Genomic DNA, 13,960 nt, shown 5'->3' on the forward strand with positions numbered 1-13,960 from the left:
CCTTAAAAATGATTTAAAAATTTTTTTTCATAACTTGAAACCTAAAAGCTATACTAAGTTAAAGATGGATAATCACTGACTAGATAATTTCTAAATACGATAAAATATTGAAATATTAATTGCTGAAGAGAAATTTAATTTTATTTACTTTGGCATCTTGTTTTTATGTGGTATAGAGAAGCTAATGTATTTGTGTCTGTTGATAAGCATGAGAAATTATACTATGAAAAAGATACATCTCAAGAAATTATGAAATAATGTATTCATAAATTTTCTACAGAATGATAGCATGTAGCAGACAGTTTGCAGTTGCCTGCTTTTTAGCTTTTACTGAAAATTAGGATTACTAATGACTAAAATCTAATCAACATACGTAAATGAAGCTATTAGAAATAATAAAAGTAAAGAAAACAAACTATATGCAAGGAAAATAAGGTGTATTTTTGATAAGGAAGGATATAAAAAATATGTTTTACTAAGGGAAAAAGAATAATTTTGTCCCAAAGTAGAATAAATGGTTGTTCCAGAATGACAAAGAAGAAAAATGTGGAACAAAAACTGAGTGATATAAAAAAATTTGTGGAAAAGGGACCTTGGAAAAAGAATCTTTCCTTGTGTGGTCAAAATTGGCTATTGTTGGATGGATTTATTTGTAAGGTTTTTTGGTTTGTTTGTTTGTTTAATTTGCCTAATATTAATAGTACATTGATGCAAAACCAGAATTTGGTTTTCTTTTTCTGTTAAAACAGGGTTTTCTTAGATTATTGGTTTAGTTGTTTCTCTTTACGTTTAAATACATAGCTTGAGAAGATAAGATGTGTTTTAAGATAATTTCCTATGTGACATGTGTTTATCAGGTCTTTGATTATGTGAGAAAACCAAATCTTCTCAGTATTAAGAGAACTAAGAGTTTTTTTTTTTTTTTTTTTCTAAATAACTATATAGCTTCCTGTGTTTGTCTTTGAAATTTTTTAATTGTGACTTTGGCTAAATGGACAGTTAAGTGTTGTTTCACAGTGACACTTGTGGTCCATTAGTCAAATGTTGAAACCTTTTGGCATGTTTGACAGTTTCCACAAATCAAGTTCTAGTTGGAGTCTTTTTGACCTCAAACTAACTTTGAGATTTCTCAAATGCATCTTGGAAAATCTCAAAGGATTTGTCTCTCTCCTTACAAAAAGGGATACTGAACTAATAAGGCTTATTTGATATGTTAATGCATCTTATTTTTCATAGCAGTATAAGTTATTTGCATAAGTCAGTTAAAAATCTGCCCTTGTTGGTTTTATTACCAAGGCTTTGATTACAATGTCGTATTTGGGAATGATGTGTGTTGAATCAGATGTGACTAGATAGCTTTAAGGAACTAAGGTTGACTTTAAGAAGGTAATTGTTTATGCAGCTCCCCTTGGAAAAACTGGCTTGTTCTGGCTTACAGGATTTCCTGCCTTACAGGTGAGTAAGGAAGATCACTTGTGGCAGGGCCAGGAACCTCAGGATATTTGGGGGACCTCAATAAGAAAGTTTACCCAAATATATAGATATTGTAGGCATATCTGGTGGCAAGTTCTTGACTTAGCCTCCTAGCCGTAAGAGTTGTTGGTTCCTTCTGAAATGCTCTAGCAAAGCAAATTCAAATGAAATACTATATGGTCAATCACTGTTTTTACTGTACTTACATGAATAACTAGGCCAGATTTAATGAGACCAGACTTATGTGCAAACAAATTAGTCTTACTTTATCTTTCACAGAAATGGGGGTGACTATAGAAAGAATGTGGGTTTTTTTTGTTTGTTTCAATGGAAACCTGTAGTGAACCATTGCTACTTTCATCTTGCATATTTTGCCAGCTTTACCAAATCCCGAATTCTTCTAGTTTCCTTCAGTATCTGGCTATAACCCTCTAAGTTATCATTTCCAATTTTTATCCTTTCTGACTTGGAGTCATTGAGAACTAAAATCGCCCTTTTCTTGTAACTCTAAGCTGCAGCTGGAAGATTGATGGAGCCTTCAAAAAAAGGCTGTTTCAACAGATCACGTGTAGGCAATCTTTATGCCTTCTGTGGTGTGGGCCTCTCAGGAAGTTCATCAGAATACCTGATGCTGTCACCAGTGACATTCAAACCAGGACAATTTGTCAGGTGGCCAGTGCTGCTTTCACTGTACCAACTGAAGATGCCCTAAAGAAAGTGAAAGTGAAGTCGCTCAGTCATGTCCGACTCTTTGTGACCTCATGGACTGTGGCCCATCAGGCTCCTTTGTCCATGGGATTCTCCAGGCAAGAGTGCTGGAGTGGATTGCCATTTCCTTCTCCAGGAGATCTTCCCAACCCAGGGATTGAACCTGGGTCTCCCGCAGTGCAGGCAGATGCTTTACCATCTGAGTCACCAGGGAAGCTCGAAGATGCCCTAAGCTCAAGTTTAAAAAAAATCTTGATGGCTGCCAACTGAGCTCAGAAACTTGGTTTCTAACCATTCAGCCTTGTTTTTCTTTTATTTTCATAACAACTCCCCTCATTAACTGCCTGACTGCTAGCTCCACCCAGTAAATATCCCCTTCTACCAAGTTCCAACAGATGATTCAGCTGGTCTGTAATCAACAAAAGACAACTGAATGAGGAAATTGGCTTGTGTTATTCAGAGGAAAGAAGAATATCATTTCTTTCCTTAAACAAGAGAGGAGACTGACAAAGATTTTTTGCTTGATCAAACTTCAGTCAGGTTTCAGAACCTTCTCTAAGGCCTATCAGTGTGGTTTATTGTAAAATCTAGTTTTAGAAAGAATTTCCCCTCTCCCTCCATATCTGATCACTCTGGTGTCTGATCAAGTTCTTTATCTTCCACCCCACTTCCCCGCCCAGTGATGTCTGGTTACCCTGGCTTGTCTTCAGCAAGAATCCGTTAGGTTGGTTTAGCCAGAATGCTCCTCACCCCTGATGTTTCCTCTTAGGAGTTTTCCATCCACTGACCCCCACTGTGCTCCTTGGCTAAAAAATCCCACTTGCCCATGCTGTATTTGCAGTTGAGCCTGCTCTTTCTCCCCACCCCGCTGTAAAATGTCTTTGAGGTGGTCCCTATACTTAATACCAATAATAAAGTCGACCTTACTGTCTTCAACAAGTGTCATTGGATTTTTTTTTTTGTAATAAAGCTAACCCTGTTTTTGCACGTGTGGTTTACACTGTGGATCTCCCTTAACATGGGAGGAAGATTCAAGGATCAGCAATAATTGCTTCTTTAAATAATGGACAGAAATTTTGCCCCTGTACTTAGAGATTAAAGGCAATGAGTGCTGCTTCTTTATCCAGGACATTTAAAAGAGGGTAAAATAATTTATTTTCTTCTGGAAATATGATGTACCATGTAACCAAATTTATACTTTTCCTATGAGACGAATCAGAAAACTTTAAGGACATTACAAATGTTTTTTGCAACCAGTGTTTTATGACCATGAGAACAGATGCACAACTCAAACATTTCTTTCTGATTGGAATGTACACGATTTCAGATGCAAGTGCATTCATGGGCTTTATGTTTTATGGCAGCTCCTTCTTTAAACAACAATTTATCAGGTGAATGTTTTTATTCCTGCTCATCTCTACTAGGAATAATGTCTTATAAAAGTTGTTTTCTTAGCTGTAAAGAGATAAAATAATCTTATATGGTATGTTTTATTCTTCCTGCAGAGACCTTTTACCCAAAGATTTTGTAGTTTATACCTACAACAAGGAAGGGGCTCTGATCTCTGACCACCCTAGTATACAGGTAATTTATTTTCCTCTTGACCATATACAGAATTTAAAACAATTATAATTTTAAAGTGCATTCTCTTCAGCTGCTCTGGACTGTTACTTGAGGGCGTCCTTTGATATGATAATATATGGTGTTGTCCTGGGGTGGGAGTGGTGGGTACATTGACATAGATTAAACTGTACCTTATAGCTCTTCTGGTTCTTCATGGTCAAGTGTTTTTTTAAAAGACCAGGAAAATAATCTTCTACCTTACTGATCATGAAGGGGAAAAGTTTGATTTATATTTTGATTTTGCTGAAACTTGATGAATAAAGCACATCTCAACTTCCTTATTAAACCATTAGTTTAATTAGACTTACCATTAGTGAGTGAAGTGAAGTCCCTCAGTCGTGTCCGACTCTTTGCGACCCCATGGACTGTAGCCTATTAGGCTTCTCCATCCATGGGATTTTCCAGGCAAGAGTGCTGGAGTGGATTGCCATTTCCTTCTCCAGGGGATCTTCCCGACCCAGGAATCGAACCCGGGTCTCATGCATTGCAGGCAGACGCTTTACCATCTGAGCCACCAGGGAAGCCCCAAAGAACAAGCACTTGTTTGCTATTAGATATTCTACTTTTTTGTTGAGAAAAGAAGTGTGGTCCTCTCTGCATTAGAGAACAGAGTATTCCTGAAGATGCAACTGGAGGAATATGTGAAATAATTGACAGATGTTGACTTTGGCTTTATGTATTATTTATTTAGAGCAGAAGCATTTCTAATTTTAGTTGGAAATAATGTCTTAAAGTCCCTTTTAGCAGTTAGGTATTATCTGTTATTATTATTATTTATTTTGCTATAGTTTTCAGGAGAAATATTTACCCCTGTTAAGCATGTATTGTTTTTCCTCTGAGTTTTGTTAAATTTTGCTAGATGGAGTTGTGTTAGTTTTGTACTTTTGCAGTACTCTGCAAATAAATAGAAGGCAAAGCTTTATTTTAGATGATTTATGAGACTTTTTTAAAAAAAGGCAATGCTGACTTAGACCTATCCTTTTCTGGCCAATTTTCTGATTTTTTTTATCTTAGTGTTCTGTTTGTTCGTTGTTTTATTTTATTTTATTTTTTTGAAAAGTGCGTGTTTTATTTGTTTTATTGTTTGTCTGGTGTTGAACAGCAAAATAGTAGAGCAGTTTAAATGTATTGATAGCATTATCCGGACCGCAGATCATCCATTCATCCATCCATCCACCCAGTCATCCTTCTGAAGATTACTATAGCATAAGACCAAAGACCACATAATTTATGCAACTCAATGAAAGCAGTGGTTTTTTAAAAAGGCGTGCTTTTTCTCTTGGAGAGGTTTCTTGGCCTGGATTTTGGTGACACACTGCTTGGACTTGATTCCTGTGTCTATTATTTATTTGCTGGTCAAGTTTCTTTAACCTGTTTGTGCCTTAGTGTCCTCACCTTAAAATGGTAATAATAATTGTAACTTCATGTGGTTATTAGAAGTTTAAATGAGTTAATTCTGGTAAGATATTTACTAGTCAGTCTAACAACTATGAATTCAGTAAATACTTTTTGTTGCTATTATTGAAAGTTTATATGCTTAAAACTGCTAAAAATAGATTCAGTTACATGGAAATTTATGCAACTTTTATAAAGTATTGTGATTTAATTATGTTTTCTTGAGTGTTTGAAAAATATAAACTAAGATGAAGCCTTTCACGTATTGGCTATTGAATATAGATAGTTTCAGATAGATAAAAATGGAATAATTCTGAATTCAGATAGACAAAATTGTGACTGTGGATCTGAGCTAGCAATTAAAACTTTGGTACTAGGATTTTTCTGTGTGTGATAACATTGTGAGATATCATGGTGACATAGACATTTAACGTTAATAAAATGCAATTAAGTTGGACTCTGTGGGAGAGAGTGAGGGTGAGATGATATGGAAGAATGGCATTGAAACATGTAAAATATCATATGTGAACTGAATTGCCAGTCCAGGTTTGATGCATGATACAGGGTGCTCGAGGCCGGTGCACTGGGATGACCCAGAGGGATGGGATGGGGAGGGAGGTGGGTGGGAGGTTCAGGATGGGGAACACATGTACACTCATGGCGGATTCAAGTCAATGTATGGCAAAAACAATACAATATTGTAAAGTAAAATAAATAAATTAATTAATTTAAAAAATGCAATTAAGTCACACTGAAAAATGTAAATGCTTTCCCTTGTGATTCTTCTATTTAAATTAATTTGTAAATCTCTCATGTGGCTTTCAGCATCTTTTGCAAGGCCATATTTTTTACAAAGAAACACAGTTTTAATAACCACTTGATATGAGTTGCTGTGTGAAGTCAAAACTCCAAATTAGTCTTAGACCTTTGGGTACCTTGCAGTTCATTAGAAAGTGCCTTAACTAACTCCCTCTTTGCTCTGTAAAGACTGCCCCAAGCTCTCTGGCTCTTGTGGTAGGAGGTTATTCTCAAATAGTTGTGAGTACTTCTGCTTCCAGTAGTTGAGTATTTTCGCGTGTAGTTTGTGTGTTTCCAAACTGTTTATGCCATTTTACCTTTAGTATAATCATCAGATGCAGTTAGGTGTTTTGCAAACTTGCAAAATAGGATTTGTTGTTTTTTTAAAAACTAAATGGAAGGTTTTAGAAATATTTGGTAAAACCAAGTTATTAAAGAAATACCATCAAGCTGGTAGAGTAAGTGATCAAGTGCTAAATTTCAGTCATGTCAAATGATGAGCCCTTCTATAGTAATTGAAGTGAGAAGCTTTACTGACAAATTTAACTTACAAACTTAATTTTGTGAGTTACTGTGTTACTATTTTGTAAGTGCTACCCCATCTGTAATAGAAGAGATATTTTTTCCCCCTCTGGTGAGAAGACAAACTCAAAGCTAGACTTTAACTTCAAAGTGCTAGAAAGAAAAACAGTGGTTGTAAATAACCCCACACTGGAAAAAGCTGTAAAATGTTGAAATTTAGCCTGTGTTGTTTAGTGCATAATTTTTAAATTTTTTCAGAAATTCTCACATTAGTTGCAGGAATAATAGGAAAAACAGTCATGTAAACCCTTCACCTACATTCTCCAAGTGTTAACATTTATCATACATACTTTATCCTTTCCTCTCTATTTTTTCCCCCTGAAAAGTATGTTATACACCTGGTGTCCCTTTACCCTTTAAATACTTCAGTGTAAATATCCTAAAAGCAAGAACTTCAAAAGAAGTCACCATAGTATAGTTCTCAGCATTAGGAAGTTAACACTGAAGCAATACTGTTACTCAATTACAGACCTTATTGATATTTGTTTTAGTCCATTACCCTAATGATGTACTTTATAGTGAAAGAAAATTCAAGTTCATGTGTTGAACCAAGCAGTCTTCCATCCCTTTTAGTCTGGAAATCCTTGGTCTTCCCTTGTATTTCATGAAATTGGCATTTTTGAGAAGTATAGGCTGACGTCTTGTAGAATGTCCTGCAATTTGAGTTTCTGTGATATTTACTCACAATCAGATTCAGGTTATGCACCTTTGGCAGGGATCCACCCTGAAGGGTTCCCTGTATCATATCATGAGCATGTCCTGTAATTAGCTTAGTTTATCACTGACAGTGTTAACGTTAATTATTAAGGAGTTATCTGCTCAATTTCTTCTCTGCGAAGTTACTGTTTTTGCTTTTTTAGTTAATCTTTTAGGTAGATATTTTGAGGCTTTGTAACTATCCCATTTACTCACTGGCTTCAGTATTTAATATTTGCCTCAGTTGTTATGGTGGTTGTTAAAATGGTGATTTCCCTAACTTCATCAGTGCCTCTGTATGCATTGATGGTTTCTCCTACAAGAAGAGTTTTTCCTTCTTATGTGTTTACATCAGCATTGATGCACAGGTTCTTACTTTATCATGAGTGAAATTGAAGTCTTTTCATTTATATAAGGGCATTTTTATACCTTTTGTGAATTGTCTGTTCAACTGTTTTGCACCATCTTCTGTTGGATTTAATCTTTCCCCTTTAAAGTTTCAAAGTTCTTTGTATTATACTATAGTACAGTTTTAGCTATGATAAAAGTTACAAATAATTCCCTCTAGTCTGTGAGTTGTCTTTTTACTTTTTCTTGGTGTTTCTTTTAATGTAGAAGTTTTAAAATCTTTTTTATTTTCTTAATGCAGTAAAAATGATCAGTCTTTCCTCCTGTTACATCAAGATTTTGAGTGATAGAAAGTCTTTCTCTACACCAGGTTAAAGAGGAATTAAGCTATGTTTTCTTTTAGTTCTTGCATAGGTTCATATTTTTTAGTGGTTCGATTCTTAATCCATTTGGAGCTTTTTCTTCTTTTAATTTTTTTCTTCCGTATGAGTGCACATGTATCTCCCCATCCTGAACCTCCCTCCCCACCCCATCCTGCAGCTTATTCTTATGTATAATGTGAAGTATGGATCTACTTTTATCCTTTCTCAAATGTCTAATCCGTGGGCTGAGCACCATTTTTAAAAGTGCATCTTTTCCTCGGTGATTTGAGATAACCACTTTTATCATATAAGGTTCCACATGTATTTTGGTCTGTTTTGAGAATGTGTTCTGCTCCACTGGTTGGTCTCTCAGTTAATGCACCACCAGGACCCTACTGTTTTAATTATTAAGGGCTGATGATATGTCATAATATCTGGCAAGTTCAGTCCTCCTCCTCCTCCCCTTGGCTGTTTTTTTTTTTTTTTAATGCTTTACAATTGTTTTAAAGAGGAAAAAAAAAATCTCCTTGTGTACTAAAAAAATCTGATATTAATAAGTGATATGCTTATATTTGGAGAGGGCAATGGCACCCGACTCCAGTACTCTTGCTTGGAAAATCCCATGGATGGAGGAGCCTGGTAGGCTGCAGTCCATGGGGTCGCTAAGAGTTGGACATGACTGAGCGACTTCACTTTCACTTTTCACTTTCATGCAATGGAGAAGGAAATGGCAACCCACTCCAGTGTTCTTGCCTGGAGAATCCCAGGGATGGGGAGCCTGATGGGCTGCCGTCTGTGGGGTCGCACAGAGTCGGACACGACTGAAGCAACTTAGCAGCAGCAGCATGCTTGTATTTCCACTGGTCAATTTCTTGCTCAAAATGAAGAATAAAGAGTCTTTAATTTATCAAGATGGTTAAATGTATAACTAACAATAATAATATAATCAATATGCTTAAGCAGAAAAAGAAAGTCAAAGTCACTGTTTTTGCCGTGTGCTGAATTGTTTTCCCCCTTGGTGTCATTAGTCTGTCACAAGGTCCTCTTCTGTATTGGATTTCAGTTGGCTGCTATGGTGTCTTCTTAACCTGTGATTGAAAATGTTAAACATGACGTTATGCTGCCTTGTTCCGCTTCTAGGTTTAAAGGTTATTGGGGTAGAGTTGTTTGTACTTAGTATCCTCTGGACTGCTGCCTTAAAAATTTGGCAGAAATTCAAATTCTTTGTACCCATAGGGTGATAGTAGACAGTCTGAAGATAGTCCAAAGAATGCCATGTGATAATTATGGGATGCCAATAATAGAATTGGAGAAGGAAATGGCAACTCACTCCAGTATTCTTGCCTGGAGAATCCCATGGACAGAGGAGCCTGGCGGGCTACAGTGCATGGGGTGTCCATAGTCAGACACGACTTAACGATTAAACCAATAATAGAATAAAAAGTTTAGTTGATTGGCCTTAAATAACTTTTGGTTCTGCACTCTCTATGATGATTTTCAGCAAGGTAATACTATTTTGAAATTGACACTTTTTTTTTAATCATTTAGAATCATTGTCATTATCGGGGATATGTGGAGGGCACTTACGATTCATCCATTGCACTCAGCGACTGTTTCGGACTCAGGTAAGGAACTTTCTTTATCAGCATTTTTTCATTCCCTTAATTCTTTTCCCTTTACCTATCTCTGTCTCCAGATCAAGTCATTTTAGGGTACTTAAATTTAGATTTTACTTTGATGTTGCTGAAGGTCTTTCTAACAGTGTTTCAGATGTCCTTCTTGGCATGTTTATTTAGGACAGTATTACAGGTGATGAATTTTATTACCTAAATAAAAAAAAATTCATTTTTTGAGACCACTAAATAAATTTTGCTATTTAAAAATAAAGCATACTTTAAATTTCTGTCACCTTTTAGGTTTATATAACTTTTACTTCTGTTCTTTTATCTAAGCCTCATAATGACTGTGAAAAGGGGCTGATTGCTTCCATATTTAGGTGAGCAAGCTGAGGTTCAGAGAAATCATACCATGTGTCAAGTGAAGTGATAATAATATTAAATTTATGAAGGGCCTGGCAATATCACACTGGACTGGTTGATTGGTTACATGATTGATTGAACTAATAAATATTACTTTAAATTCTCAAGCAAACTGTATGAGATGGCGATGAGTACTATCTCCATCTAAGCTGTGACACTTGTAGAACAATTACTGTGTACCAGGCAGTGTCCTAAGTATTTTTTGTGTTCATTAAATAGTTTTCAGGACAACTCTAGGAAGAATGTCTATAAGGCTAGTAGGAAACATTTAGGATTCAAACTTTGGTCCTCTGGCCTCCAGACTTCACACTTTAAGCCACTATTCTGAATTGCCTTTCTTTATACAGTGATCTCACAGAGGGATTAAGTAATTTTCAGGCCAGTTAGTAGCTGTCTTGAGCTTTTAATTTAGGGCTGCCCGACTCTAAAACCTCTATTTTTCTCAACACCATGTTATCCCTTCTTACATATGTTAAGAATTAGGACTTGAATTCATGTTTCTTAATTCCTTTTCCTGTGTATTTTTTTTTTCCATCCTAAAAAACTGTGTTTGTGTAATACAACACTTAGAGGCTTGCTGCATATAGAAAATGTGAGTTATGGGATTGAACCCCTGCAGAACAGCTCTCATTTTGAGCACATCTTTTATCGAATGGATGATGTCCACCAAGAGCCTTTGAAATGTGGTGTTTCCAACAAAGTAATGGAAGAAGAAACCACAAAGGATGAAGAAGAGGAGCATCCTAGTATCACTCAGCTCCTTCGAGTAAGGAACTAATGTATTTCTTCATGGCTCTGACTCAGGTTTAAAAACAATCATGTATTTGTGCATTAAACCAATACCTGTTATTACTGTGTTTTTGCCAGCTTTGTGCCAGACATTGTGATGGGTACCAGGGGATAAAAAGATGAGTAATATGTAGTTCCTGCCACCAAGTTGAGTACAGTCAGACTTCTGTGTTTTGGAAACAAGAGCTTAAGTCTTAAACAGTAACTATATTTCTTTTTGTCATTGCTCTCTAATAATCCATTACCGTGACTTTGAGAGAGCAGTGGACTTTTTAATGTGAATACCCTTTACACAGACTGGAGCTCTAAAGTGAGAGAGAGGGAGAGACAGAGAGGGAAAGAGAGAGATTGAATTTTAGGACTTTAATGATCTCAGATGTTTTCCTGGGGCACTCGTGGTATCCCTGTTTTGAGACTTCTTTAGGATTCCTTGGCTTCCTCTTGACAGGGGTCTCTTAACCTGAGCTGTTTCTGGGACCAGAGGAACCTAAGTTGCAGACAAAGGCAGCTTTCTCTGTAATGAGATGATGTCGCTGTGCCTCTACAAGAGGCTTGTGCTTCTTCTAGAGTATTTTAATTAATTCATACTAATTTATGGCATTGTTTTCATCATCTGTTCTGACATTCATTCTTTTGATTCTTGGATGGTTCTTTTTAAGTTTAGTCATTGGAAAACACTTAAATTTTAACTCATTCTATACTTTACATGGGTGCTTCCCAGGTGGCGCAGCGGTAAAGAATTTTCCTGCCAATGCAAGAGATGCAGGAGAACGTGGATTTGATCCCTGTGTCAGGAACATCCTATGGGGGAGGGCATGTCAGCCCACTCCAGTATTATTGCCTGGGGAATCACATGGGCAGAGGAGCCTGACGGGCTACAATCCATGGGGTTGCAAAGAGTTGAACACAATTGAGTGGCTGAGCATATATGCACAGTTTATGTAAGTTTTTGAAAATCACAAAGCTACTCATTTTTTAAAAGTAGCAACCTTGTATGTCAGTGCAAATTGTAACTCAATAAGACTGGAAGGAAAAAAATAAAGGAAAAGAACAAGAAAATAAAGTGCAGACCTTGTCCTTCCTTCTTGGGTTATTAGCAGATACTCTTTTTTCCACTCTTGACAGAGTAGTAGGTCATCCAATTAAAATATACTTGTATGTGTGTATAGTTTTGATATTAGAGAATCAATAATTCATCTTTGGAAACTTGAATAATTCATGTTATCTTTAGGATTTTTCTCAGAGCACTACAGATGGCATATATCACTTTTAAAAACACATGTTTTTTTGCCTTATTGATGTAGGATGTGTTAAAAATCATTTTATGAAATTCTTAGCAGACATGAAACAAGTGATAAGATCATTGTGTGTTAAAAATAGGAGTCTTATATGTAGTCGTCTTATATGTAATCTGAAGATATAGTCTTTTAACTTTTTGCTTTCCTTTATGGTGTTTGTGTTTTTTGACAGAGGAAAAGAGACATCTTGCCACAGACCCGCTATGTAGAGTTGTTCATTGTTGTAGAGAAGGAAAAGGTAGGATTGATGACAGTTTTTCTCTTTTTTCATAAAAAGAAGGTGAGAAGTGAGGATCCCATGAAGGAAATATGAAATATATTTGTATTGATTTTTATTAAATGACTTTTCCCTGTAATATTTATACATGATATTCATAATATGTCCAGAACTGAATGTAGCACTGACATTATCTCTACCTTTATTTTTACTGGTGATGTTTTTCCACTGTTTCTTTTGGGTGATTTGCAAATGTTAAACTTCTCCCTTCTTAGGAGGGAGCAGAGTTTAGATGATAAGTTTAGAAGGGAACAGAGGAGAATGAGTCAGCTTAGCATTTATTATTTATTTCATTGTACAGGATAACACATGACATTTTCCTTATTTATACTTAAGACTGTGCTTTACTCAGCTAAGAAAAGTTACGTAATTTATTTCAGCATTTACAAGATTATTAATTTTAGATATAACTGCTATATATTTTAACCTATAGATTATTTGAAATGTTTTATCTGACTTCCGCCAGCTTTGCTGTTGCTGTGAACCAAATTGTTTGCAGAAACTTAACACAACTGACAAGTCCTTTTTTGTAATCCGCAGAGGCAGTTTTGAGAATCTTTATGGTTTTTAAAAAAAAACCCTTATTGTATATAGACTGGAAAATAACAAGCCATACTTTTAGGAGATAGAAATGTATTCTTATTTGTTCATTATAGGTTCATTATCCTCAAGTGTAGAAAGAAGCATAAGGGAATGTGAATAAGCGTGAACTCTGTCCCTGATAATGTATTAAAGGTTCCAGTAGAATATGATGGACAAGTGATAAAAAAAGGAGACTTGAAATATTTTTTCTCATTACTTTCTCCACATAGGTAGAAAATGGTTTAAATAAAATATTTGGATTCTTATCTTGAGATTATAGAAATTTTTTTCTTATATTGCTTTGGTGATCATGAGTTTTCTTCTTTGCCTTTCAGTATGATAACATGGGAAAAAACCAGACTGCAGTGCGAGAAGAGATGATAAGTTTAGCAAATTACTTGGATAGTGTAAGTTTACTTTCTATCAGCTGGGATTATTCTGTCCTTTCCTCTCACAGCCTCTGAATAGAATTTTAAAATTGTCTAATTTGGGGCTCTGATTATTCTAGAGGATAAGTAACTCAGTCTTTCTGGGGTTTGCTCTCGAATTTGTTTTGTAACTTTTCTATGTTTAAAAGGAAAGTATAATTTTAGAGAGAGTGAGACAAATAAGAGATTTCAAATTAGCATCTACTTTATCTTTAGTGTTGAGGAGAAATTCATCAGTTGATCTGAGAAAGAAATGAGAAGTTTATTTGAGCCAAATTTGAGGATTATAACCCAGGAAGAGCATCTCAGAAAGCTCTGAGAACTGTTTTTCCCATTAGAAGTCAAAGCACAGTTATATAAGTTTTTTTGAGACAGAGGAATGTGCATTCAATGAGGTATTATTGACAGTTTACACAATCCAGACCTAAGCATCATCATGGCCCTAGCAAGGTCAAGAAGGAATGTTATCTTTAAGGAGTTGCCTTTTTGATGTTAGGAGAATGCTGCTGTTTATGATTGAGCAGGTATTTCTGCCAATGGAGAGGTTTGGTTGATGCCTTAT

At 35.7% G+C, this 13,960-nt stretch overlaps 1 protein-coding gene across 2 annotated transcripts in view; it reads left to right on the plus strand.

Moving 5' to 3' along the window:
- ADAM9 (ADAM metallopeptidase domain 9) overlaps positions 1-13,960 on the plus strand; it is a 92,717-nt gene that overhangs the window by 20,383 nt on the left and 58,374 nt on the right. For both annotated transcript variants that reach the window (XM_019953489.2, XM_070781444.1), the window contains 5 exons: positions 3,687-3,765; positions 9,534-9,610; positions 10,595-10,790; positions 12,284-12,349; positions 13,306-13,377. In XM_019953489.2, coding sequence (XP_019809048.2) covers positions 3,687-3,765; positions 9,534-9,610; positions 10,595-10,790; positions 12,284-12,349; positions 13,306-13,377 — 490 coding nt within the window. The remainder of the gene's footprint in view (positions 1-3,686; positions 3,766-9,533; positions 9,611-10,594; positions 10,791-12,283; positions 12,350-13,305; positions 13,378-13,960) is intronic.

This window comes from Bos indicus, chromosome 27 (genome assembly GCF_029378745.1).
Source record: "Bos indicus isolate NIAB-ARS_2022 breed Sahiwal x Tharparkar chromosome 27, NIAB-ARS_B.indTharparkar_mat_pri_1.0, whole genome shotgun sequence".
NCBI classification, from domain to species: domain Eukaryota; kingdom Metazoa; phylum Chordata; class Mammalia; order Artiodactyla; family Bovidae; genus Bos; species Bos indicus.